The sequence below is a fragment of the Ostrea edulis genome, chromosome 8 (genome assembly GCF_947568905.1).
Source record: "Ostrea edulis chromosome 8, xbOstEdul1.1, whole genome shotgun sequence".
NCBI classification, from domain to species: domain Eukaryota; kingdom Metazoa; phylum Mollusca; class Bivalvia; order Ostreida; family Ostreidae; genus Ostrea; species Ostrea edulis.
Window position 1 is genome coordinate 22,600,443 of NC_079171.1, and position 26,346 is coordinate 22,626,788.

General features: G+C 35.3%; 1 protein-coding gene across 1 annotated transcript; it reads right to left on the reverse strand.

The window, feature by feature from the left end:
• Positions 1-9,173: 9,173 nt before the first annotated feature.
• Positions 9,174-26,257, reverse strand: LOC125661257 (ras-related protein Rab-11B-like). Its single transcript, XM_048893220.2, has 6 exons — positions 26,124-26,257; positions 24,693-24,804; positions 23,926-24,009; positions 20,159-20,352; positions 19,005-19,085; positions 9,174-13,990 (listed from the first exon to the last, which is right to left on the reverse strand). Exons 1-6 carry the CDS (start codon positions 26,158-26,160, stop codon positions 13,884-13,886), a joined length of 615 nt encoding a protein of 204 aa, XP_048749177.1. The 5' UTR covers positions 26,161-26,257; the 3' UTR covers positions 9,174-13,883.
• Positions 26,258-26,346: the final 89 nt, after the last annotated feature.

The window sequence follows — 26,346 nt, forward strand, 5'->3', positions numbered from 1 at the left end:
TGTAACCCTTGCTTTTAACTAATACTCACGTGACTGTTAAGACCTGTGATGTTATACAATCAATATAAAGTTATATAAGGAGGGATACCTTAGTTTTTTGTTGGCTTTTTTTTTTTCCCTTCTTTTTTTTAAAATTTAATATTTGTACTTACTACAACCAAACTAAGCCAAAAATTATATATCATCTCATGCAACCATTTGTCAAAAAATTGGTATCACGTGATCTTAAAAAACTTGTTTCGATACAGTAATTTGACATTGAAGAGGATGTAAGTATATATATTTACGGTTGATTGGTTCCTCCACTTCTTAAAGAGTGCCGTTTTATAAAACCGATATTTCTACACGTGTCATGACCTCGCATTCTTTTATCAGAGGCTGTGAGACGCAAGCTTCATTGGGGAAAAAAAGTACCAATTCATCCCCCCCCCCCCAAGAACTCAATACAAATCTCTACCACCCGTCCCGTCACGATTTTACTATATTGATTGTAGACAAATGTTCACCAATAATCATAATTCAAAATTCATTCTAAGCGCTGATGAAAAAACAACAACCCACTTTATTTGTACTTCTACAAGATACAACGATCTGCAGTGAAATACGCCCTTCTTTACAAATTAATTTAGCCCTACCCCGGTAATTCCTTTAGTTATTTCTCCATTTTGTACAATAATTTCTCATCCTCTCATTCCATTAACGATGCGTGTCTAAAGCGCCATCTGGTGATATACAGTGGAGCTTCGTTAATCCGGACACTTTGGTTCCCAGCAAAATCGTCCGGATAAATGAAGCGTCCGGATAATTGAATCGCATATTTTCTAGTTTTGCATAAGTCGCCAATATGTGCCTACTTTATTGATGCATAGTGAATTAAACGCATTCTATCATTGGATCTAACCATTTGCATTATTAAATAAATTATGATAATGTTAACATTTACATGTATTTCAAAGCACTAAAATTTAATGTACGTGTTCAGTGTATTTGCCTGTGCTTACACTGTACATACATATGATCCCTAAAAAAAGATACAAAACTGTGTACCGTATGCACTAAAACAAATAATGAAGCTCTTTATTAAATCATTAGTAACTAACATAATCATTTATAATTCAAACATTTCATCACACTTTTACTTCTTAAAGAGGCCGGTAACTTCCATCTGTCACGGTTCACGGGTTCGGCGGTCTGTTAAAACAATCTTCATCGTCCAAAGTTGATACAAGAATTTCGTGATTATCATGTCAGTTGACAACATTCTTTAACCAAAATTCAATCTGCCAGACTTTATATTTCTTATTCTATAATTATCCAAGACAATATCAGGAGAACAAAATCATTTAAGCTCGTATTATCAAGACCTACTACTGCTTTGATTTAGTCACGAGCACCTATTATTTTCATGATGTGATAATAACGGAACAAAACTCGGGTGAAATTAACATTACAGGTACATACAGAATTTAATTGTCATTTTCCTTAAAATGGTAATTTTCTCACTTCTACGCAGAGTTTAAAATTTCGAAAGCAATAAAGCTCTACAACATCGTAACAAGAATCAATCGTACACAGGTACATTCTACATGCGTGACATTCTAAACGTTAAAAAAATCAAACTATATATACATGTGCATGAACATACATGTATATTTCACGCCAATCAACAGAATAAAATCCAGAATCTAGAAGTATAATCTACACTCTTTAGATTTGAATAAGCCGATATCAATTTACGAATCAGTACAACTGATACGTGCAGCAGTTAAAAAAATTATCATTACGGCATGATGTTTAATTTATTAATACTATTAGGGTATTGATCAAGACTATAAAATAATATGCTACAGATTTATTTACGAAATTCAACACTACACGTAATAAAGATCTTATGTGCGAAAATTGGCAATACAATGTCTCGATCGGCACGTGCTATCTAACGGACTTATCATCACACACCACCTAATTGGAGGGAGGTGTTGACAGGGTACAGGTAATCGCTTCAATTAGACAGTTTGGCTTGTTTTCTTTATAATTTACACCTTGCTAAAATTGTCCAACACAAACCTTCCCTAAACAAAATTACCGTTCGGATTAACGGTACAATTTTCAATGCATTATAACGTTTTGTAGTAAAAAGTGACCGTCCGGATCCGGAACGCGAATTTCCGGATTAATGATGCAAAATAATGTATAAAAATTCCGTTCCCTAGAAAAATCGTCCGGAAGGTGAAGCGTCCGGATTAATGGCGTCCGGATTACCGAGGCTCCACTGTAATTAGAATGATGATCCTAAACCAAATTAAGTTTTCCACTTAGCTTGTGCGTTGTTATGAATGAAAATAATTTATGTTCGTTTACGTGAAATGAATTAGAACGTAAGGGGAATCAACCACACTAGTCTTCTCTAAGATTGTACCACGTGAGGAGAACCAACCACACTAGTCTTCTCTAAAATTGTACCACGTGAGGAGAACCAACCACACTAGTCTTCTATAAGATTGTACCACGCGAGGAGAACCAACCACACTAGTCTTCTATAAGATTGTACCACGCGAGGAGAACCAACCACACTAGTCTTCTATAAGATTGTACCACGCGAGGGGAACCAACCACACTAGTCTTCTATAAGATTGTACCACGTGAGGGGAACCAACCACACTAGTCTTCTATAAGATTGTACCACGTGAGGGGAACCAACCACACTAGTCTTCTATAAGATTGTACCACGCGAGGAGAACCAACCACACTAGTCTTCTATAAGATTGTACCACGTGAGGGGAACCAACCACACTAGTCTTCTATAAGATTGTACCACGTGAGGGGAACCAACCACACTATTCTTCTATAAGATTGTACCACGTGAGGAGAACCAACCACACTAGTCTTCTATAAGATTGTACCACGTGAGGGGAACCAACCACACTATTCTTCTATAAGATTGTACCACGTGAGGGGAACCAACCACACTAGTCTTCTCTAAGATTGTACCACGTGAGGAGAACCAACCACACTAGTCTTCTCTAAGATTGTACCACGTGAGGAGAACCAACCACACTAGTCTTCTATAAGATTGTACCACGCGAGGAGAACCAACCACACTAGTCTTCTATAAGATTGTACCACGCGAGGAGAACCAACCACACTAGTCTTCTATAAGATTGTACCACGTGAGGGGAACCAACCACACTAGTCTTCTATAAGATTGTACCACGTGAGGAGAACCAACCACACTATTCTTTTATAAGATTGTACCACGTGAGGGGAACCAACCACACTAGTCTTCTATAAGATTGTACCACGCGAGGAGAACCAACCACACTAGTCTTCTATAAGATTGTACCACGTGAGGGGAACCAACCACACTAGTCTTCTATAAGATTGTACCACGTGAGGGGAACCAACCACACTATTCTTCTATAAGATTGTACCACGTGAGGGGAACCAACCACACTAGTCTTCTATAAGATTGTACCACGTGAGGGGAACCAACCACACTATTCTTCTATAAGATTGTACCACGTGAGGGGAACCAACCACACTAGTCTTCTATAAGATTGTACCACGTGAGGAGAACCAACCACACTAGTCTTCTCTAAGATTGTACCACGTGAGGGGAACCAACCACACTAGTCTTCTCTAAGATTGTACCACGTGAGGAGAACCAACCACACTAGTCTTCTATAAGATTGCATCACGTGAGGGGAACCAACCACACTGGTCTTCTATAAGATTGCATCACGTGAGGGGAACCAACCACACTAGTCTTCTATAAGATTGTACCACGTGAGGAGTACCAACCACACTAGTCTTCTATAAGATTGTACCACGTGAGGGGAACCAACCACACTAGTCTTCTCTAAGATTGTACCACGTGAGGGGAACCAACCACACTAGTCTTCTCTAAGATTGTACCACGTGAGGAGAACCAACCACACTAGTCTTCTATAAGATTGTACCACAACAATAAACATGTTCTCCACTGACGTCCGAACAACATACACCAGATTGTAATGTTGTCCTAAGACATCGTTACATTTCCTGGAAAATTGAGCACATTAAGAAAATTTCATATTTTAGAAAATACGACGTCAGATAGCTTGACATATGATTGACAGGTGGTTTTTTTTTCCTGCTCAGAAAATAAAGATAAACATGCTCATGCATAACATGGTGATCACTTACTCGAAAGGGAGGGGAAAACGTGGACACTGAAATTTATCATTTAGAGTCCGACAGAAATCCAGTTTGTTTAACCTAGCGAAACCTCAAGGTTGTTAGACCAAGACGAACCCTCAAGGTTATTAGGTCGAGGCCGCTGACGTATTTTCTTCTTTTTTTTTTTTGACTTTCTCATGTCCCTCAATAAAAAAAGTTGTGACCTGGAGCAAGTAATTGGAACCTGCACCAAATGACCTTGATTTCAGATCATGACGCACTGGAACATATCTAAACATGATGGCCTTGACCTTTCGGGTTATTGAACAATATTAGCAACCCTGTATATACGCAAGTTACATGTATCTTCTGGAAACAAAAATGCTACAGACAGATAAACCCACATTAAAGCAGAAAACACACAAAACGTTATGACGTATTTGTTCAGGCCACTTTGTTAAATAAAGAAATTAATTCAACATCAGTAAAGAAGCTGAAAGTATTCCATGCAAATGATACCGGTATGTACTATATAAATATTGCATTTAGTTGAGGGTAACATTGAAAATTTTCACCCCGAGAAAACCATTGTCAACCGAGGCGTAGCCGAGGTTGACAATGGTTTCTCGAGGGGTGAAGATTTTCAATGTTACCCTCAACTACATGCAATATTTGTTTTATTATACTGAATGTTATATAATCAACAATGCAGAAAAACGTACGTCTGTTGACATTTGATCAATCACGGTCATGCGATATTTCGTATATCTATGCGGGTATTCGTGCTTATTACAAACGCTCAAACAACGTCGTCTAACAATCTACGACGAACCGTACGCACATGAATTTGACGCATGTGATATTTTTTTAATAATATCGCCCGTTGTCAAGTACTGTTACCCGTTGCTAGATACTATCACCCTGGAGCGCGTGCTTTCTGTTCTCAGAGGGTAACAATATGTTTTTTCAAATGCTCCTCGACCAATCAGATTCGAGTATTTTACATGAAAGTATAATAAAATAATATAGTATGATATTCACTGCACTACCAAAAGGCATTAACATTTCTAATTGATGTGGTTGGTGTTATATTGTTTAACATCCCATTCGAGAATCTTTCACTCATATGGAGACGTCACCATTGCCGGTGAAAGGCTGCAAGATTTAGGCTTATGCTCGGCGCTTATGGCCTTTGAGCAGGGGGGGGGGGGGTCTTTATCGTGCCACACCTGCTGTGACACAGGGCCTCGGTTTTTGCGGTCTCATCCGAAGGACCGCCCCATTTAGTCGCCCCTTACGACAAGAAATGGATACTGAGGACCTATTATAACCCATGTCCCCACAGGATAATTCATGTGGTTTGCAGCATACCATTGACATGACATAGAGTCTGTGTATAAACATATAATACATTGTACACAGTGTTAAACATATGCATGAGGTAAATGGTTTGTTTGAGAGTTTTAAATGGTGCCTGTAATTTCTATCAATACTATTATGTTTTAAAAAGGACAAGTTCCTCATGACTTGCCCTGACCTAAATCATAGAATGTACATGGCAGCTTTAAGTTACGTCTTCTTGATTTCCCCCACATTCTATCTAAAGATCAGGCGAAATCAGTGTCACTTAAATAAGAGCATGACAAGGGGAGATAACGAACAGGGATCAATCTCATAAGTGTGTAAAGAAAGGCCTAACAATTGGTATGAAATACGCCAGACAGTATTTGACCCAATGATAGGTTGTATTGGCAAACTGGATCGTTATAACGAATATAGAATTTGCAAAATGCCGACTTTAAATAAGACTGTTAAAACCCCTGCAACATCAACTTGTTTTCAGTAGCCTGTTTCGATTTTTAAAAAACATGATCATACGTAGAACAATCTCTTATGTAATATTAATAATCAATTGAGAGACAAAAACATCATATGCAGGTGATAATGGAATATTGCTAGCCTATATAAATATGGGAAGATGACCAGGAAAAGCTGAAGTCATTCTGTTTGTCATAAAGTTGAGTTGTTAATCTGCCATTAACATTTATGTTCGATAAAATATCTATGTACAAAGCAGATGTGGAAAACTCTGTGGTGTCTTTTGATATATCGGATCGACACATGGATGGAAATGATAAAACGAAGTATATCTAAATGTCGAGTTGAAGGCAACGGCAAGAGATTTTTTCTTCTCATGTAGAAAGCTTTTGAATAAATTCTGCTTCAAAAGCAAGCTAACAAAGGAGAACAATTCGTGCCCATGGGAATTCCAACAGACCCTTGAAAGACCTGATCACCCAAGACAACGAACATATTGTCAATGAGAAGCTCCAGTATCATTTCAATATCATCTAGAGTACCTGGTGTTTAGAAAAGTAACGTTTTGAATTACTCATCACTAGATATGAATATTTCCTTTCTCCATTTTTGATGACTAACCAACTATCTATGATGTCAGAAAGTTGAGTCTTTAATCCATCGTGAGGAATGGTCGTTTAAAGTATTGAAAAGTAATACGTTTTTGATGTTGATTTTAGAAAAGTTTTGTAATTTCAAATCTACTAAAATTTCTTTAGAAATTTTTAAAATCCACATTTGATTTACACCACTTCTGGCAAAAATACTAAGGGGCTTGGTAGAACATTTACTGGATCCAGCAATACACAACTGTATCTCTTTATGCAAGAGTTTTTGTGAAGACCAGGGGATTTTTTTTTGCAGTTTATAGGGCAAATATAGGGATTTTTACAACAGTTTCTGCATAAAAATCTAGCAAGCATATATAGTATGGTACTGGAAAAGAAATAATATCAAACATACACAAAGACAAAATCCTTTCAGATGTGGACAGTTTTCCATCCAATAGATAAATGTAGGTTCTTATACAATCATCAAAGTTATTCTCTTCATAACAATCTAATCAAATATCAATCTAGCATCAGCTCCTAGATTTTTGGGGTTTTTGTTCTTTTAATCATTTTTTGAAAATAGGACTGTCATTTTTTGGGGGGGGGAGGGGGGTATATAGGGCTTTTAATGACTTATAGGGAAAATATAGGAACCTTCAAATTTATAGGACAATATAGGAATAACAAGAGGTACTGTGAGCAATGCTCATTAAGAATACACCCCGCTTACCCCAATCTCCCAAAGGGTGTTGGTAATAGGTAAAACTTCAGTATTATGATCCAAAAGGTATCTAGGAACACAGCATCTCCATGCGATGAAAAAAGCCGTTAAAGAATTTAAATGGAAACCATATTGCTACTTTGATGTCCAGTGCACGTGACCTTTGGACCCCAAAATCGATAGGGAACATCTTCATCTCATGGGTAGTCCATATGTATGATATGGTGATTGTAGGTGGAAAGGATAACGTTTTAGAGCCCGGAAACCATATTGCTACATTGATGTCCAGTGCGCTTGACCTTTGAGCCCAAAACCGATAGGGAACATCTTAATCCCATCGGTAGCCCATATATATGATATGGTGACTGTAGGTGGAAAGGATAATGCTTTAGAGCTCGGAAACCATTGCGTCTACAGACGGATGGACGGACAACCCGATTCCAGTATACCCCCCCACAACTTGTTGCGGGGGGTATAAATAGGGACTTGACACCATAGAAGACTAGGAATCCAGTATAGGTACAATAACTGATATAGGTACAATTATTCTAGCATGTTTCTCATTTTTTTTCTGTAAAACACGAGACAATTAATTAAACAGTCATACTTGAATAAAAGGTTGCTATGACAACAGAAGTGTACAAGGTGAGCTTAGAGAAAAAAGACATCTACCATAGTTGTACAATTTATTATGCAAACATCACATTCGAAGAAACATGAAACAATGAATAGTTTATCATCACACAACACTAACAGTTTCATTGGAGGTAATCATAAGTACGAATTCTTCATGGTATGAAATAGGTTTTAAAACTTTGTTCCCCCGACATAACTAGAAAAATACCTAGTGACTTGCATGTCTCCATAAAAATATACATGAATGCATTAAATCTACTATCTTTTCAGTTACCCTCAGATGAAAACCCCCACCTTTTTAGTACTGTCTACTTGAGAAAAAAATAATTAAAACTAAAAGGACCTTCTTTTCCCCCCAATTTGGAATATTGGGCATTTATTCAAAAGAATGATCACAATAGTAGTCCAGTCTATTTATAACAAACTAATAGCTACAGACTCCAAGCGAAAACACTTGACACAACAATATATTGATATCACTAATGATAAGGGAGGCAACTCTTGAAACATCGAAGACTCCACCTTAAAGAAACCCAAAAAATGTATGCATGGATTGATTTATATTTGTTGGCTTAGTTTGGTTGTAATAAGTTGTACAAGTATAAAATTCCTAAAAAATAAGGGATGGTAAAGTTTCTATGATGTTCAAAAGTTTAATTTTATAACGCCTCCCTATATAATTCCATACAAATTTTCCCCCAATGTATTGGACTTAAATGAGTATTACATTCCATGCAGTAAATTGTATTCATTTTATTTAGAAATATATCATTTATATTAGTTTAAAGTTTCTTCATTTTCTAAAAAGTTTGTTTGCAGCAAGTGTCATTAAAAATGAAAATTAAAATACATGTAAATTCAACATTACACATACACGTGTTTAATCTCATTGTTATACCTGTAGTGTTTAACAATTCGGTTACACAAGAACGGAATTATTCTAATAGCAATGACTATTGAAGATGATCTTCCATTTAATTGGTAGATCTTGAGAAAATCCTATTTCATAATGATTACAGCGTATAATGCAAAAATAATTAATCATTCATCTGTTAATTGCATAAAATACAACTATACCTTAACACCAACAAAGAAAAAAATTAACGCTAACGATATGTCATTAAATATACAATAAATACAATCATCACCATACAATAACGTAATCAAAGAATGCATAACACTGGCAGACCTCAAGGAAAGGGGGGGGGGGGGGGGGGGGGGGGGAGAGACCCCCGGGAGGGTTACAGGGCTAGCATCCTCTTTGGTTGGATTCTAAAAATAAATACCTGTACATATTTTACATTTCAGGGGCTGCACAATCCCATTTTGGGGTTACCTGTTAACAAAAATTTATGACATAAAATTGCATCTTTCTCTGTGAACATTTTTGTAGGGTCGCTTGTTACAGTATGAAACAAGATATGTTATTACTATCTCTCTGTGTGAGTCACAACCACTGATCTACCATTATCCAGTCAACCTGAATCTACTATATAGGAGTATCACAAAATAAAATGCCATCAAAAATAAATCCAAAAAATTTTGTTTTCAAAAGAAATTCAACTGATGATCAATAAAAAGTGTGCATGTACTCGATAAGTTGATGTCATTTAATGGTAATTAAATTCAAACAGACAGATAGGTTCAAGGCCTACCTAGGATTGCATATTTTATTTTCAAAGAAATATTAGCTTTAAATCTGAAAATTTCATTTTGTTGTAAAAATATTCTTTTATCATAGTTTTGTATGTAAATTAACCATAATCGTTGGTAAAATTAAAACTAAGATTAATATTTTATCAAAATAAAGATTTCGGTTCTATTGAAGATATAGCATTGTACAAAAATCTATTTTTGTATGGGAAGACAACAATGTAATTTTGCTTCATTCTGAACTTCTAAAACAAACATTAATAACAAAAGTTTATAAACCTTAATATTTTCTTTCTGCCACAACAAAATTTTACAACAAAAATTTCCAACACCAAATTTTCAAAATAGCACAGTAACAGGTACACCACAATTCAGTCTTTGAAAGTATTTCTTGAAGAATTGGGTCTTTTGGTGCAGTGAAAATTCTTACATATACAACAGACTACAATGGGTGCTTGCTTCTTATAAAATAATTATATTTCCTGCTTGTCTATTGAAATGTTTAGTCAACTCTTTAATATTTATATACAGTCACACCTTGTTATCATGGGGCTGAAAAAAATTTCCTAGATATCCAAGAGTTCGAAATATTGAGGTTAAATTACATAAAGAAAGTGTTAAGTTGGGACTTTGAACTCACTTCAACATATCCATGGTATTTGAGATATTGATATTCAAGATACCTAAGTGGAACTGTACCTTTCAGTGGAAATCACATAAACAATAGGGTGTGTTCGAGAAGGATCAAATATACACCAATTTACATGGGTGTGTTTGAGACATCTAAACAGATGGACTGGGATTGACAACAGATTTCTACATAAATCAGGTTTGGTCCACTCTCAACTCTTTGCTTAACTAGCCTCCGTTTCCACTTCATCATTGGCTGTTATACCATTTGATACAACGTTTATCAAAAACAGCAAACTGAATTTGATTATTAGCATACTGCTGTTTAGAATACTTTGGTGCCATTCAAACATAAAGCATACAACACACAAAAAAATTGGTCAATACAAAAATATTTATATTATCTTCCATGTTTTTGCCTTCAATATCTTTACCAGTTTTAATGATAGATAATTCCTCATAAATTTGATGCAATTGTGAACACTGTGCGTATGAATCTTGATAATATACTTCTATTTCAATGGCTGGGAATTCTGACAGAAATGAAAGTAGAATTACAGATGTATATCAAAAATAAATTTCATTTTGAAAACGTGCACTAATGGACTTCATGATAATTATATGCTTGTGTGGAGCATCACAGTCCATGCCTTCATGTATTTTCAAAAATGAAATTTATTTCTTAAATAACACTAGCCTGATAAATATTTACCATTAAAAAATAATATCACAATTTTAATAATAAAAGAAAATGGAATGTACATGTTTCTCTTTCTAAAACCATTAAACATATTTTATAGTTCACGTCGAATACAAAACGCAATTTCATAAAATATCCCAATTTGTTAGGACAATCAAAATATGCTCCCAATTCATTCCACTTCAGCTAAGACTTCAAGACCAACAACATCACAACGTGGAATCAACCTTCTATTTTTTTTATTATCTGTGAACAAGGCATGACCTTGAATTTACAACCTACTCATGTAGATATATTTATATCTAGTAAATATAAAACCCAAAAGACTTCCTGAATACATGTATCAAACATTCTCAGAAATTCTGTTTCCTAAGAACAATCAGCTACCCACAAAAAGTGGTCTCAACACAATACCTATCCCAATATTTCACCTCATATGAAATTTCTGAATTCTAACTGGATCAACTTAATTTTATCACTCTAATTCAACATCAGATTTTTATGTTGCTAATGTTGCAAGTTTGATCAGAATCTCTACCCATAAAAAAATCCATGGCAATTTTGATCTACTTTCTGATTGGCCGATTTTTGTTACCCATTAGATAAAGCTACATTTTAAAACTAAATAAGTAATGTTTCCAGGCCAATAATAATCATGAAATACTGTAAACATACATTTTTACCTGTGGTACATATTTCCGCCGTCACATAAAATTCCTGTAATTTTATACATGGGGACTTGCAGTATGTTAAGCTATTTTTATGTACATTGTTGTACATGCAAGCAATATGCAAATTGGTGAAATTTAATACCCGCAGGGATGTGACTGAATTCCTCAGAAATCAGAGAAAAACTGGTCAAATAGGAAGAAAACAACTCACCCTACCTGGAAAAATATCATTTTTCTGTCACTTTAGATCAAACCCAGATTGTTTCATTTTTTCGAAATTGAGCAGGTCAGAGGCTTTTCTCTGAAAAGAGAAATAATAACACCCCCCCCCCCCCCCCCCCCCGATACCCGCGGACCAAACCAAAACTGATAATCCGCGAAATTATGACTCGTTGAAATTAAATATGTCTACAGTATATCAGAATGCTTGCACATGCTCTAGATCAATTTTATCTACAATGTTTCAACAAATCTTCCCCGCCCTTAAAGCAATACATTTAATATTGTAGCAAACAAGGCAAACACAGTGAAGGGGAAGGGGGGGGGGGTGTTGTTACAGAAAATACAACAATTATACATCAATACATGCCACGACCAAATTGTTCACAACCTCCAGTAATCACAGATATAAAGCTTTTCTATATGCAATGTAGACAATAACCTAGTAGGCCAAAGCAATTCATTCTCCTGTATTGGAATTGCACCATTTAACAATCTTAACCCTTCCTCCTCGCAATAACTAGCATAAAACTTATCAGAAGTGACATGCCCATCATAAAAATCAATTCACGAAAACAAGAAGTCTGTCAAGATTCTTCACCTTTATGATATTATATCCTTGTTACATGAAACTGGAATTCTAGAAACTGGTAATTGTAGAATGCGTATATCTAGACATATAAATTCTAATTTGTTACCGTATATGCCCTAATAACTGTATCAATACCAGAATTGCTGGACGAGTAGGTAATTTTGTAACTTAAGATGCATGAAGTTCCCAATTTGTTGGAGATATATCTAATTCACATCTGAAGAAGACCCAGGGCCATTTACAAGGGCAAAAACGGGATGAATATGGTATTTACAAGTCAGGGCAGTTAGCAGATGATACGGTATTGCAAACTATCCACCAAAACACTATCTAATCTAAGGCCTGGCAATGTAATTCTTTGATTCTCGGACAAAATTTTCAAAATCCAAACTGACAGACAGTTTATTCTTTCATTCGTTTCTACTCAGTAAAGTAGGAATTTCAGAAAAAAAATGACCTAGAAATTCCTTATTTATCATTTCATACCCAAATGAGCTATAATGAGTTTACCATTTGTTGAAAATTATGCATAAATGTACATTTATAATTTCAAAAATATTAATTGTTATCGAAGACCATAATATGCCATAATATGTAATACTATGTCTTTCAATTGACAATGGAGTTTTCTTTTTCAAACCCTTCAGTAGTTAGTTTTCAGTCTGATGATTCAGGAGTAGTACCCGAGAATCAAAAAATTATTTTGTTTAGCCTACATTGAGTAAACTATCACATAGATTGTGTAAGTGTGACTAACTCTCCACGTGGTTATTTCTGTGGAAGACAGAGTGAACAACTGCAAACAATACAATACTGCTGGGAGTTTCATTTACGTCTCGTTTCAGTCGTGATCTATTCCAAGAGCACAGTACACCTCGGGGGAATTGATTTAATTAGTACTTATTATTCGGAGTATTACTCTAGCAGTTTGTTTTGTTGTATTGATGCTGTAAGAATTTCCTTGCTATTAGTCTAACTTTTGTGGACAGTTTTTCAATTTACAGCAAAATATTAAGCTTTTAAAAATGTCTCAAATTATTCATATGAAAATACAGTAAATTTTCAATTTTCTTGAATAAATATATATTAAGAAAGCTCAATAAAATACATATATGTGCGCTTTCATGGTGATGACAAAAACAAAATCAGCAAAAGTATAAAATAAAATCAGTGTTCATTACAAATCAGTCGAATCATTCTCGCCCTCTCTCTCTCTCATCACAGAAAATAAAGTCAAATTGTTGTTTGCCAACAAAGACTTTCAAATGCTCATAAATATGGAACAAAAGCAAAGCATCCAGAACAAACCATGAATAAATTCATCATCCTAGTAAGGCTATAGTACAGCTGTCCAAACCCTGGATATCCTCAGCACGCTTAGTAAGCACGGCTGTAACGAACCCTGGATAACTTCAGCATGCTCTGTAAGCCCGACCCTGAACTCCCAGGATGCCTGCCTGTTGTTACCGTAGCACCGTACCGTTTAATGCCCCACCTAACAACCACACTGGTTCCCATGGTTATCCTGTCCCTTGTTATCATGTGGTACAATCCTTGATGTAGAATCAGATTTATCTGACTCAGTCTGTATTTTGAAAATATCTGAAAGATATAAATAAACAAGATGTGTTTGTGAAACACAAATGCCCCCGATAATGGCCAATTCTGAAGATGGCCAAGGTCACAAGGGCAAATATCTTGCTACCAGTAGAAAGATCTTGTCAAAAGAAATGCTCATGTACAATATGAAAGCTCTTATATTAATTTGGCTCCACTTTTTTGGCACGCTGTTTTTGGCTATATTTAGCTCTAAAACTTCATAGTTATTTCGGATTTGAAACATTTCGGTTGAGCATCACTGAAGAGACATTATTTGTCGAAATGCGCATCTGGTGCATCAAAATTGGTACCGTATAAGTTTTACATTATGACCCCTGGGTTGAGGCCTCTGCTGGTGGACTGTTAGTCCCCGAGGGTCTCTACAGCCCAGTAGCTTAGTACTTCGTTACTAGCTTGAAAATACGGATGTATATTTAATTGCTGTTATAAAATTTAGAAATTCATTTCAAAATTAAGGATTATCTCCCTCGTGCATAGCTCTTATCCTTGAACGAATTTGGCTCCACTTTTTTGGCTATATTTAGCTCTAAAACTTCATAGTTATTTCGGATTTCAAACATTTTGGTTGAGCATCACTGAAAAGACATTATTTGTCGAAATGAGCATCTGGTGCATCAAAATTGGTAACGTATAAGTTTTACATTTACCATTTAGAAGTTATGACCAATGAAAAAAATAATAAAAGTAGGTCAAATGTCAAGGTCAAAAGGTTCAATACCAACGGAAAGGTCTTGTCACAAGGAATACTCAGGGGAAATATCGAAGCTCTATCACTTACTGTTCAAAAGTTATTAGCAAGGTAAAAGTTTTCAAAAAATAGGTCAAACTTCAAGGTCAAGGTCACACGGTCAAAAATGTTGGTACCCATGGGAAGGTCTTGCCACAAGGAATACTCCTGTGAAATATCAAAGCTCTATCTCTTATTGTTCAAAAGTTATTAGCAAGGTTAAAGTTTTCAAAAAGTAGGTCAAACTCCAAGGTCAAGGGGTCAAAAATGTTGGTACCCACGGAAAGGTCTTGTCACAAGGAATACTCATGTGAAATATCAAAGCTTTATCACTTACTGTTCAAAACTTATTAGCAAGGTTAAAGTTTCAGACAGAATGACAGACAGGACAAAAACAATATGCCCCCCCCCCCCCCCCCCCCCCGATCTTTGATCTCGGGGGCATAAATATATATATATATGTGTAGAATATAAAACATGCAACAGATCTTTTTTTCTACTTTTACTTTGGCTTGTTTGTAATGCGACAGATCTTTATTTCTACTTTTACTTTTGGTTTGGCTTGTAGGTAATGCTATAGATCTTTATTTTTACTTTTACTTTAACTATCGGTCCTGTCAGCAAGGCCGATAAAATATTCTCCCGACCGATAACTTAATGCTTGAAAATGTCGGTCCACATGACCGTTTGAAAATATCGGGTGTGATCTGATTATTTCAGAGCTCGGGTTCGTGATGCACAAGTAAAGGTCACTCAAACAACATGTCCGCACGGCCGATCTAATTTGTGAAAGGTTCTCTACCAAGGAAGAAAAGACTTGTTGTGGTAGCTCAGTGGTAGAGCGTTCATTTTGTAATTGGAAGGTCGTGAGTTTGAGTTATGCTTGCCATGGCCGCTTCAAACCTGAGATGTAAATATATCCTCGCCAAACGCTCGGCATCTAACAGTGAGAGTCACAGGTCTTCCGGATATAACCTCCAATGTCACGGCAGGTGTTAACACATTAAAGAAGTCTCACTACCATGACCTTGAGTCAGACTACAAAGCTCTGGTCTAAATTTTTGATATTTCACCTACAGCTGGTGACGTCTCAATATGAGGGGGGAAAAAACAAACAACTTGGTATTTAAGAAAAGAAAAAATTCCTGAACCTGGACCATTTACAAAAATTATGAAGGCTTCTATGGTGTTCATGAGTTCCAGGATGGTTGGAAAACTGACCGTGTTTGATTGGATATGAGTGGGAGATACATTGCTGTTAAAAAATATGGTGCAGCTAGTACTTTTTTCTTCGTTCTTTCTATGCAATACAAGGTAAATGTATCTGGTCTGACAAAACTTTGTCTGGTCTGACAGAACCTTTAACTCTGTCAGACCAAAAGTCTGAAAGTAATTAATTTTTTTTTCGACAATTCTGCACAAACATACTCACCCACACACAAACAGTCTTGTCACTATACCCTCTCATCCGGATTTTCTTTATTTTGTAAGTTTGTGTATGTAAATTGATTGCTATTCATTAGATGCATTATATTTTTTATTTGTCGCTGTGCTTTGATACAGTCTGAAACCATCGCTTCCTGCAGAACAACTTAATGTATGATATCAGCATACATAGCTCCATAGAAGGTAGTTAAACAATGTATGGTGAGCCTTTAATTGCTGACAAATAAATAGTTAAACAATGTATGGAGGGTCTTTACTTACCGACTATTAAATAGTTAAACAATGCATGGCGAGTCTTTACTTAGGGCTATTCCAGAAATAAATACATGGGGGGTAGGGAGGCACCTTTTGTATATACCAAGCACCCATAAAAAAAAATAAGAAATTGCCCCATGACCCATCAAATTAATATAACTCATTTTACAATGACCCATCTAATTAAAAAAAAAAACTTAACCAGACCCACCACAAAAATATTTCAAAAAATGAAAACAGTACAAATCTCGCGATGTTTTCGGGACAAACATTCTAGTAGCAAGCGCAGGCTCGTACTGCGAGCTCTAATGTTTAAAGCGCGGGAAATAATCCTAGCTAAATCTCAACCTCTAACAAGGAAAATTTTTTGACGCCAATCCCAGAATTCCCTTGTCAAAAATGGCTGAGATCTCGCCAAGTCACACCTTGGAATATGATTGTGAACTTAAGCAGAATATCATCCTAATCTTGTGGCCTCCTAGCTCCAAAATTTAGTGCACCATTAGGCAAAATGTTTAACGGAGTGCAATGTTTATGAAAGGCAGGCTAAGATGATGTGTGACGTCATGTCTACGTTTTGACGTACATCATAATAAGGCAGACAGTGGCGGATCTAAATACGTACTTGTTAAAAGTCATACTACCGGGACATTATTATTACGTGAACATTAAAATACTAAATTCTCAATAGCAATTTATCATTCTAACCAAAAAAGAAAAAAAAAGGGAGACTAACTTCTTAAAAACTGTTAGAATATGTGAGGGACCACAGGTACTGAATTAGTGGTATTTAAAAAATTACAAAAAATCGATTGGCTTGAAAACATGTTTTTAAAATCTTTGGTTTTTTTCCCGTGACTAAAAATAACAAGTGCTTCAATCCATTTCCTTTTAACATGTCTGGTAATGCAAACCACGATGACCCCCCCCCCCCCCCCCCCCCCCCCCCCCCCCCCCCCCCCCCCCATGATAACCAACCCCATGCCACTTGCTAAATAAATTAACGACTGAAAAATCCTTAATTCTAGTTTTGTAAATTGATCTTAATTAATGTATCCTCACAACAACAGCATTCCAGGAGAGGGGCTGAAATCAATGATGTTGCAATTTTATTCAATGATTATATGTGAATGCTGAAATATTTCTTCATTGTGTTACAACTAGGATTATGTACAATATTATAAAACTTGTTCTAATTTTCTCTTTTAGAGCATACCATTGCAACAAGGGGATTATCATATGAATTTTATTTTTCTAATTAGATACGTTCGCAAGGGGGGGGGGGGGGACAAATAGTTGAATTTATAGATTTATTTTTAAATTTTCATGACATATTGAAATGCGTTTTGTGTTCAAAGACAGTGCTGTTTAAACATAGTTTTACAAACTTGAAAGGTTTAGGCATTTTTATCATACAATTAATAACTTTGAAAAGATTGAGAGTAGAAAAAAGGAAGTAGAGGCTGAGAACATACAGTTCAGAACAGGTCGTGCATCAAAGTTTAAGCAAGTCACAGTGAAGGCAGCAGAAATAAAATGTATATAGCATAAAAATATTTAAATCACATTCATATATACATGTTTTAATGATTTTTAATATAAAACCCCGGGAGAAAATTCATGCAATGAGTATTTTGCAAATAGATATTGTTTAAATTGAACCTGATCAAAGCATGAACATTACAAAATATGTACATATATGAAGCTGCCCTCGCTCAAACGGTAGCACAGTCAACATATTAGTCAATGACGCGGTAATGCCTGTGCGACATTGTATCACAGTACTTCCAAAGAAATGATGTCACATTAACAATCAAAGGCATCTATGACGGGAATGTTGGAAAGATTGGGAGTCCAAGCGATGCTATTATCATGAAATGGGTATGGATATGTTTTTCCACGAATCGTTCGTCTTCTAAATGGAGCCCGCTCCCGGAGGCCTCTATATCACCATCACAGACTGATAAATATAACGCATCGGTACCCTTGCATAAATCAACCAAGGTTTGCCTATTTTTATTAGAAAACGGAATACCTATTGGTTTCAAAATATTCCCAAAATCAATGCACTGTAAACTGTAATAATCTACAGAACAGAGTTCGCCGCCATCACGTCCCAATGGACCCTACTAAACGCGCCTCTAATTTGAAGAGTGCCGTAATGGAAAGTTATGTGCTGCAAAGAGCGACAACTCGAATAGTTCTATGTTACTTCCGATTTCCGATTTCGAAAGCACGTTTTCAATTTTCTCTCCCGACGTTTTGTAACCAACACGACAAGAGCAACAATAAAAATATTCTGAAAACTCAACATCTACGTGGCACAAAATTAAAAAACAATAGAAACTACCCATAATAAATATTTTATTAACAGTCCAACCACGGACCAAATAAAATCTGAAAAAATACGACCACCCACACAAAAAAATATCGTTTGCTGCCCGACCCCCCCATTTGATCATTTCTGGAACAGCCCTTATGGACTAATACATAGTTAAACAATGCAGGGTGAGACTTTTCTTACCCACTGATAAATTGTTAAACAATGCATGAAGAGCCTTTACTTACCAACTAATAAATTGTTAAAGGCTTCCACAACATTGGAGGCATCCAAAGCTGAAGTCTCGATGAAAGAATAATGGTATTTTTCTGAAAGTACAAAAGAAATTCATACATTAAATGAAGTTCAAAAGCACCACTTGTTATTTTGCGAGATATTTCTCTCCTGACAAAATCCTTTCCCTTCAGAACTATATATTGTATTATCCTACTGCATATCAGCTGTTCTTAGCAAAAGGGACCCTTATTCAACAATGTTTTAAATGTCATAATGAAAAAATGTGATGTCAATTTTTTTTGCATACTTGTAATGAAAGATGTGAATACCAATCACGAGTTACTATAGTGAATAAATCACAGATTTCTTTTTCTTCTCCGTGAAATATAGCAAAGCCATCATCACGATAACACAGGTGCCAGTGGTACTTTATGCGATTTTGTTTTAATAGGAATCCCGAGCTTGTAACTATATTCTGAGCCCGAGCATTTTGTCGGTATATAGGTACTGAAAAAACCATATCGCAATACAATTTTTTTTGTAAACGAACCGCAATACACCAAAATATTGATATTATTGAGCAACCCTATTTATTCAGGTGACCTAAGAATTGTTGAATCGGTCAAATGAGCCCATCAAACTGCAATTTTACAACATAAATCAAATTTACAGGGTTTACTCTGCCAAGTTTACAAAATTTATCACAAAGAACAATATTTTAAAAACACAAATCCGATCCTTGCTATTATCAAATTAGACTGCAAAGTAACTTCATTATAATGATAATTTACGGATCGTATCGGGAGGAGGATGCACCATGAATGGGTGAAGATAACGAACAGCGAGTCATTTGGTCTCTACATCAGGATAGAACTCAAATTGCATCATGATCATAATCTATGTATACACAATAATGGGAGAGATAGGTATACCATTTCATTCCTATAGCTGGATAAGTCTGATTGTACCCCATTACCTGTTAAAATCTGCCCCTCCTCAGACAGAACTGATTGTACCCCATTACTGTTAGAGTCCGCCCCTCCTCAGACAGAACTGATTGTACCCCATTACTGCTAGAGTCTGCCCCTCATCAGACAGAACTGATTGTACCCCATTACTGTTAGAGTCCGCCCCTCCTCAGACAGAACTGATTGTACCCCATTACCTGCTAGAGTCCGTCCCTCCTCGGATGACACAACTCTCTGGGTTTTGAGATCAGTTTTATTGCCCACTATCATGATACAGACACTGGGATCAGCATGCTCTTTCAGCTCACTGACCCATTTATCCAGGTTTTCAAAGGACTGAGGTTTTGTGATGTCATAGAGGACAAGTGCCCCTACTGCCCCCCTGTAGTATCTGTAGATAAAGAAAACAAACATCAGTGTATGTGTCATTATAAGTCAGTACACTACCGAATGAAACTAACAGCGCCATTAAGATCGGAATTAACTATACAGTAAAACACACTTACATTTGTATAGTGATAGGACATTGTCATCACAGTTCAATCACTAGACAAGAGCCTGAATTATTTTTGGACAAACTTCTGTATTTTCATTTGAAATATCTCAAGGTAAACTTAGTCTACGGACATTTATTTTACAGCCCTTTGTGTATATACAACGATACTCACACAGTTAGTCTATTTATTGCCCTGTGTGTGTATACTTACACAGTAATTATTGACCTGTGTGTATATACTTACACATTAGTTATTGTACTGTGTGTATATACTTACACACTAGTTATTGTACTGTGTGTGTATACTTACACACTAGTTATTGTACTGTGTGTATATATACTTACACACTAGTTATTGCCCTGTGTGTATATACTTACACACTAGTTATTGCCCTGTGTGTATATACTTACACACTAGTTATTACCCTGTGTGTATATACTTACACACTAGTTATTGTACTGTGTGTATATACTTACACACTAGTTATTGTACTGTGTGTATATACTTACACACTAGTTATTGTACTGTGTGTATATACTTACACACTAGTTATTGTACTGTGTGTATATATACTTACACACTAGTTATTGTACTGTGTGTATATATACTTACACACTAGTTATTGTACTGTGTGTATATACTTACACACTAGTTATTGCCCTGTGTGTGTATACTTACACACTAGTTATTGCCCTGTGTGTATATATACTTACACACTAGTTATTGCCCTGTGTGTATATACTTACACACTAGTTATTACCCTGTGTGTATATACTTACACACTAGTTATTGACCTGTGTGTATATACTTACACACTAGTTATTGTACTGTGTGTATATACTTACACACTAGTTATTACCCTGTGTGTATATACTTACACACTAGTTATTGACCTGTGTGTATATACTTACACACTAGTTATTGCCCTGTGTGTATATACTTACACACTAGTTATTGTGCTGTGTGTATATACTTACACACTAGTTATTGTACTGTGTGTATATATACTTACACACTAGTTATTGTACTGTGTGTATATATACTTACACACTAGTTATTGCCCTGTGTGTATATATACTTACACACTAGTTATTGACCTGTGTGTATATATACTTACACACTAGTTATTGTACTGTGTGTATATATACTTACACACTAGTTATTGTACTGTGTGTATATATACTTACACACTAGTTATTGTACTGTGTGTATATATACTTACACACTAGTTATTGACCTGTGTGTATATACTTACACACTAGTTATTGACCTGTGTGTATATACTTACACACTAGTTATTGTACTGTGTGTATATACTTACACACTAGTTATTGACCTGTGTGTATATACTTACACACTAGTTATTGACCTGTGTGTATATACTTACACACTAGTTATTGTACTGTGTGTATATATACTTACACACTAGTTATTGACCTGTGTGTATATACTTACACACTAGTTATTGACCTGTGTGTATATACTTACACACTAGTTATTGTACTGTGTGTATATATACTTACACACTAGTTATTGTACTGTGTGTATATATACTTACACACTAGTTATTGTACTGTGTGTATATATACTTACACACTAGTTATTGTACTGTGTGTATATATACTTACACACTAGTTATTGTGCTGTGTGTATATACTTACACACTAGTTATTGTACTGTGTGTATATATACTTACACACTAGTTATTGTACTGTGTGTATATATACTTACACACTAGTTATTGTACTGTGTGTGTATATACTTACACACTAGTTATTGTACTGTGTGTATATATACTTACACACTAGTTATTGTACTGTGTGTATATATACTTACACACTAGTTATTGTACTGTGTGTATATATACTTACACACTAGTTATTGCCCTGTGTGTATATATACTTACACACTAGTTATTGACCTGTGTGTATATATACTTACACACTAGTTATTGCCCTGTGTGTATATACTTACACACTAGTTATTGCCCTGTGTGTATATACTTACACACTAGTTATTACCCTGTGTGTATATACTTACACACTAGTTATTGTCCTGTGTGTATATACTTACACACTAGTTATTGACCTGTGTGTATATATACTTACACACTAGTTATTGCCCTGTGTGTATATACTTACACACTAGTTATTGCCCTGTGTGTATATACTTACACACTAGTTATTACCCTGTGTGTATATACTTACACACTAGTTATTGTCCTGTGTGTATATACTTACACACTAGTTATTGCCCTGTGTGTATATACTTACACATTAGTTATTGTACTGTGTGTATATACTTACACACTAGTTATTGTACTGTGTGTATATATACTTACACACTAGTTATTGTACTGTGTGTATATACTTACACACTAGTTATTGTAATGTGTGTATATACTTACACACTAGTTATTGCCCTGTGTGTATATACTTACTAGTTATTGTACTGTGTGTATATACTTACACACTAGTTATTGCCTTGTGTGTATATATACTTACACACTAGTTATTGCCCTGTGTGTATATACTTACACACTAGTTATTGCCCTGTGTGTGTATACTTACACACTAGTTATTGCCCTGTGTGTATATATACTTACACACTAGTTATTGCCCTGTGTGTATATACTTACACACTAGTTATTACCCTGTGTGTATATACTTACACACTAGTTATTGACCTGTGTGTATATACTTACACACTAGTTATTGTACTGTGTGTATATACTTACACACTAGTTATTACCCTGTGTGTATATACTTACACACTAGTTATTGACCTGTGTGTATATACTTACACACTAGTTATTGCCCTGTGTGTATATACTTACACACTAGTTATTGTACTGTGTGTATATACTTACACACTAGTTATTGCCCTGTGTGTGTATACTTACACACTAGTTATTGCCCTGTGTGTATATATACTTACACACTAGTTATTGCCCTGTGTGTATATATACGTACACACTAGTTATTGTACTGTGTGTATATACTTACACACTAGTTATTGTACTGTGTGTATATACTTACACACTAGTTATTGTACTGTGTGTATATACTTACACACTAGTTATTGCCCTGTGTGTGTATACTTACTAGTTATTGTACTGTGTGTGTATACTTACACACTAGTTATTGTACTGTGTGTATATATACTTACACACTAGTTATTGCACTGTGTGTATATACTTACACACTAGTTATTGTACTGTGTGTATATACTTCCACACTAGTTATTGTATTGTGTGTATATACTTACACATTAGTTATTGCCCTGTGTGTATATACTTACACACTAGTTATTGTACTGTGTGTATATACTTACACACTAGTTATTGCCCTGTGTGTATATATACTTACACACTAGTTATTGCCCTGTGTGTATATACTTACACACTAGTTATTGCCCTGTGTGTATATACTTACACACTCGTTATTGCCCTGTGTGTATATACTTACACACTAGTTATGGCCCTGTACCGTTCCTGCCCTGCGGTGTCCCAGATCTGTGCTCGTACCGTCTTGCCACGAATCTGGACATTTCTACAAACAATGAAAATTGAATTAAGATTTCTTTTAATTCTATAGCTTAAAATATGTTTTCCACAATACTGAATACTGATGAATAACATTGCTACCAACTCCTTTCTTCACAAAATCAAAATTCCAGACAATAACTTGTGTACATTTTGTAATTGTGAAGCAGAAACAATAACTCACATAGTCTATGACTGTGTATGTCAACTAATTTTGGAATGATTTTGAGCAATGGCTCAATGCAATTGAAAATGATTGTAAAATGTAACATGTATCACGATACAGTTGTCAAATGAAATTCAGCCATTGCGATTAAACTGATAATCTATACAAATTGTTGTGATTTTTACCTCCAGTCTTAGAATTTATAGAATAAACATCTCAACATCAGATTACCATCTCAACATTTGATTCTATCTTCTTTTCCGCCATTTTTAAATGTCAACATTCGTTAGGTCATAAGTAGATTTTTAAAGCATGTCAATAAAAATCAACTTGTACCGTATCACGACATAAAGCCTACCTGACGATACGATACGTGTATCATGAGCCCTTGCGTTCGATACGATCGATGTATTGCTCAATCGTTACACCTCTATTCAAAATATAAGATAGTCACCACAGAAGGTGACAGAACACCTGATTTGGGAGCAGATGAAGAGTAATGTTCTAATCAGACTGATGCCTACCTTGTAGCAAACTCTACGCCTATGGTTGTTTTGCTCTCAGCATTGAACTCATTCCTGGTGAAGCGTGACAGAAGGTTGGTCTTCCCTACTCCTGAATCTCCTACCAGCACCACTGAAAAATGTGAAGTTCAATGTTTACACCACAAAATGTGAAGTTCAATATTTACACTGCAAAATGTGAAGTTCAATATTTACACCACAAAATGTGAAGTTCAATATTTACACTGCAAAATGTGAAGTTCAATATTTACACTGCAAAATGTGAAGTTCAAAATTTACACTGCAAAATGTGAAGTTCAATATTTACACTGCAAAATGTGAAGTTCAAAATTTACACTGCAAAATGCAAAGTTCAAAATTTACACTGCAAAATGTGAAGTTCAATATTTACACTGCAATGTGAAGTTCAATATTTACACTGTTAAATGTAGAGGCGCACTTGACAGACAACATTTTCTGTCAGTACGAAAAGGAATTAATCAGTCTGCTATTTAACATGTTTAACTGAAACTTCAGGTAAATAAAAAGAATGAAACAATACATGACATTTATTGTTTTAATATAAAACTAATTTTAATCGCTGTTCAAACAGGTGATCTGTTCACACGATTTCAAATGATTGATTATTCCTTTGCATCATTTTACGATGATTATCAGTATCCGTGGAGTATTCTTAATGTTAGTCACTGTAGTTTTCTCCAAAGCAAGCTCATTTATTGATAAAATGACCTCAAAGTTTTGTAGTTTGAACATCATTAACATTCAGTATTTACACTATACCTTCCGTCATATTTATAAACGTTATTCAGGTTGAAACATCTAAAGATACCTGTACAGAAATTGTGAGAAAGATGAAAGTTTAGATTTCACACTTTTAGATTTGACACATCATGAAATGTCTAAGTATGACAGTCTGTCATTTCAACATGTTCATCTCTTTTCAAGTTTAACTTAATTCTAATCACAACGCTATGAGGGCTGAGTAAATAAAGACCGTCTTATCAATTAATTGACATCGCACTAGAATGTAAGTAATGTTATCTTAAGTTTAAATATATACCATGGGAATAACAAAGTCATCGTATTTCCCCATTCAATTTGGTTAAATCCTTTGATTTATCATCATACTACTCTAAGAACAATGATCTAGCTAAAAGACCAAATTAATCTGCTGATTGCCCTTTTTTTCTATTGGATGATAGACATGTCATGTGATCACTAATTTCAAAATTATTTATCAATGTCACTTGAGCATGTTGAAATCTACACTGACTCCTTTATTCCTGAATGGAAATGGAACATGGCTAACTTAAACAAGCGAACTTTATTGTAGCTGTCGAGTTTTCAAATGGAGATTTAATAAATGTCATGAGATAATACAATCTGTGGTCAGAGTATAGCAATACCAACAGTTTTAAAGCTCGACTATACCTTTCCATATGAAGTCGTACTGGTCCTCAACACTCATCGTGGACTGGTGCCCGAATCAAATCTTCACAGATATATATATCAGTTAATCATACATACATATATATATATATAAATTTATATTACATACATCAGGGTTATCCCTCAGTAGATCACGTAGATGGTATTCTAAAAGCAATAGAAGACCTTTGTGTTCCGATCTGAGAGTCAAAGAGGTGATGAACCA

What these genes read in the sequence shown, in the direction of transcription:
- LOC125661257 (XM_048893220.2), bottom strand. Translation starts at nt 26,160, where the DNA reads ATGAGTGTTGAGGACCAGTACGACTTCATATGGAAAG. An exon ending in GTACGACTTCATATGGAAAG is followed by an intron (nt 24,805 to 26,123) that starts GTATAGTCGAGC and finishes CACATTTTTCAG; the next exon opens with TGGTGCTGGTAGGAGATTCA. An exon ending in CTTTAACAATTTATTAGTTG is followed by an intron (nt 13,991 to 19,004) that starts GTAAGTAAAGGC and finishes TATATCTTTCAG; the next exon opens with ATATTTTCAAAATACAGACT.